The sequence below is a fragment of the Hevea brasiliensis genome, chromosome 12 (genome assembly GCF_030052815.1).
Source record: "Hevea brasiliensis isolate MT/VB/25A 57/8 chromosome 12, ASM3005281v1, whole genome shotgun sequence".
NCBI classification, from domain to species: Eukaryota; Viridiplantae; Streptophyta; class Magnoliopsida; order Malpighiales; family Euphorbiaceae; genus Hevea; species Hevea brasiliensis.
In genome coordinates this window covers 5,040,424-5,043,369 of record NC_079504.1, presented here as the reverse complement: position 1 = coordinate 5,043,369, position 2,946 = coordinate 5,040,424, and the positions used below count along the sequence as shown (strand labels likewise).

The 2,946-nt window shown below is 37.9% G+C and overlaps 1 protein-coding gene across 1 annotated transcript; it reads right to left on the bottom strand.

The window, feature by feature from the left end:
- Positions 1-259: 259 nt before the first annotated feature.
- Positions 260-2,173, bottom strand: LOC110663679 (cyclin-D3-1). Its single transcript, XM_021823065.2, has 4 exons — positions 1,463-2,173; positions 1,142-1,343; positions 883-1,013; positions 260-775 (listed from the first exon to the last, which is right to left on the bottom strand). Exons 1-4 carry the CDS (start codon positions 1,988-1,990, stop codon positions 515-517), a joined length of 1,122 nt encoding a protein of 373 aa, XP_021678757.2. The 5' UTR covers positions 1,991-2,173; the 3' UTR covers positions 260-514.
- Between the last annotated feature and the right edge of the window lie 773 nt (positions 2,174-2,946).

Sequence of the window (2,946 nt, the reverse complement as noted above, 5' to 3'; positions counted from 1 at the left end):
TAGTTCTTGTTCTTGCTGATGGATCTGTCCCTCCATAACCCATTAATTTTCTTCTTTTTTCTCATAACCAGACGCTTGTAAACAAAGACCAGACAACACTTCTACAGATGCATACAACTGTATAGGCCTATGTGAAATATTTTAAAGAATAAGGTCATAGTTGATCTTTTATGTATAGAAGAATATGATACAAATTATTTTATTCTTCATGAGAGAAGAGGGGCCTTCAGGAGTGAGTGGGGGAGAGAAGGCTGAGAGGTCATAACTGCAAGGACTCTCCATTGCTTTGTTCTTACTTTTTATGGTCTTTACTTCCGGATAAAATGCCAACTATCTCTGCTTCCAGATCCCACTTCTCAAAAGAGTGGTTCAGTTTCATATTTTGATTATGGGAGTGGAGTGAAGCAGAGATGGAAGGCAATTTAACTTGCCACATGATCAAAAAGCGCATAATAATTATTAACCATACAAAGCTAGTCCATTGTGGAAAAAAAAAGTGGGAAATAATTAGCGATTAGCGAGGAATGCTCAGAAAATCTGCAGTTGCATGATTTAAACTCTGCAGTGCCCTGATCTTCTTGGTCAGAGGCTCTGGTGAAGAAGACACAGATGGTGCCATTGCCCAAGAATCGTTTGAGCTATCCGAGCTAAACGACACATCCATTACGCCGTTTGGGCTGCCTGGAATGGAACTAAACTTGCGTTTGTTTGATTGGCTGACAGGGTCTCTTAATGCCATTTCCATTATGAGCTGACTGCAATCATCCACCTTGTCCTGTTTGGACGTCGTCCAAATTCAAGAACCAGTGTATAATGAGATTTTCTTGTTCAACATGACAGATACAATGGAATTCAAATCAATAAATGGGAATGGGAACTCACCTTGTCGATTCCAAGAATACCCAATAGCTGGCTTTCGTATTCAGCTCCAAGACACGGTTCTACACCATTAATTACATGCAGCATTGTAGCAGTAGCAATCACAGAAGGGAGATAAGCCATACACCTAGAATCTGCATGCATTAAAGAAAAATAATGGTGAAAAACAAAAGCCAAATAGTAAAAAGTCTAATTTATCAATATGGGATGGGAAAAAAGCCTAATTTTTCAGCAACGGATGGACAAGATGCTGATATATTGCCTGTGATGATAGAAAGAACTATGCGTTCACATCTCCGGAGAAATTCCGAACAGAGATAGTCCTTTAAGCCAAGCCTTCTAGAAATGAAATCAAGAAATGACAATGGAGTTACAGGATTCATTCTCCATTGAAGTGTAGAGAGCACCAAGATCTCCATTCTCTGGATGGTTTTGGCCTCAAACACATACCTACTGTCCTCCACCTAGACAAATCAAAGAACCCCACATTTATGAACAAATCAGACAAGCATAATTAGCAACAAGTATATAAAAAAGAGCCAATTATTAAGGTCGATATTTAAATAAATGCATATTTATGTACCTGAAGGTCCAATAAAAGAGGCACCTGGGTCTCTTCCATCTTGGCGGCAAGGGAAAGACAAGCCACGGCAGCGAGTTGTGTCATCCATGGCTTCTCTGACTGAAGTTGGAAGCTAGACAGGAATCTATCAAGATAGTTAACGGCCAAAATTGCTGTCAGAGCAGTGAAAGAGTATTGTGCATTGACCTTAAGCATCCAGTATACAGCCTCACAGCGAACCTCAGCGAGAGATGGGTTGTTTTCTAGTTTATTGTAGAGTTGATTTTGCTCTTGTTTGGAAAACAAACTGGAAAGCTCCTCGTCTTCCCAATACAAGTCTTGTTCTAAAAAGACTACAGAACATTCTTGTTTCTTATTTTTATTACAGCAATAGCTATCTCCTTCATCTTCTTCCTCCTGAAAATAGCCCTCTCGAATTTCTTCCTCCCAATTCTCCTCCGAGCAGTAGAGAGCATCATTAAGAAATGTAGGGGGTGGTTGATATTGTGGGTCTTGCAGTGCAGTTGAGTGAAGATAATGTTTTGCCATCTTCTTCCAAGAAGAAGATCAGGTTCAGATCTTGGTTCATTAATATAGGCCAGAAAAGAAGATAAATAATGAGAGACCTAAAGACTCAGCCTGAGCCATCTCTTTCTGTCGCTCCCTCTGTGTGAAAGAAAGAAAGAAAGAAAGAAAGAGCAGGAAGAGAGGACAATGACCAGTGACTCCAGGGATGTGATGTCGTTTTATTTGTGGGTTTGGAGGTGGTGGGTCAAAATTTTTATTTTTTAATTGGGTTCTATAATTTGAAGGTGAATCATGGCCATGCAGCACCTCAATAAATGGACACGTGACAGTTGTACGAGGGATTTCAAAGACCCCACAATTGAATTTCAACGGGGGATCTATGTTTGTCTTCTCGATCTATTACCTTGAACCGTTAAGATTGGGCAAATTAAAATATGTCAAAAAGGAACGGAGAATATATAAGCACCAGCCTTGGCTTTTCTCGTATCAGTGGACCATACGCTAGATATTCTTTTCTTTTCCTTTTTTAATTTGTTTTTATTTCTTGTGCATTATTTTGGCGGGTTTTTCTAAAACTTTTTTCACATCTTTTTTGAGCGAGAGGCAGGCGCGGGCGGGATGGCTGGGTTACGCCCTGTTTAATATTAAAGTTTCGGAATTTTATAGAAAAAAAAATATATATAAGTAATTTAAAAATATTTTATTATTTTAAAATTTTATAATTAATTAAATCTATTTATAATACTATGTGTGAGAAATATCTCTCTTCAATTAATTATTCAAGCAAAGATTTTGAAATTGAAAATTTTTTAATAATAATAATAATAATAATTACCTATGACACAGCAAAAGTGGGGGAATTAATTTGCAAATTGGAGCTTTGAGCTGAGAAAAGAGCCGACGAGACGAATGATATTGAAATGATTTAAGGCCCAACTAAATTCTCAAACATGAATACCCAGGTGAAATAATTTTAA

Bases quoted from the DNA above. Each gene is read 5' to 3' on its own strand.
- LOC110663679 (XM_021823065.2), bottom strand. From the start codon at position 1,990: ATGGCAAAACATTATCTTCACTCAACTGCACTGCAAGACCCACAATAT. The intron at 1,014-1,141 runs GCAATATATCAG...TAATGCATGCAG, and splicing joins AGTTCTTTCTATCATCACAG to ATTCTAGGTGTATGGCTTAT. The intron at 776-882 runs GTGAGTTCCCAT...ACGTCCAAACAG, and splicing joins GTATTCTTGGAATCGACAAG to GACAAGGTGGATGATTGCAG.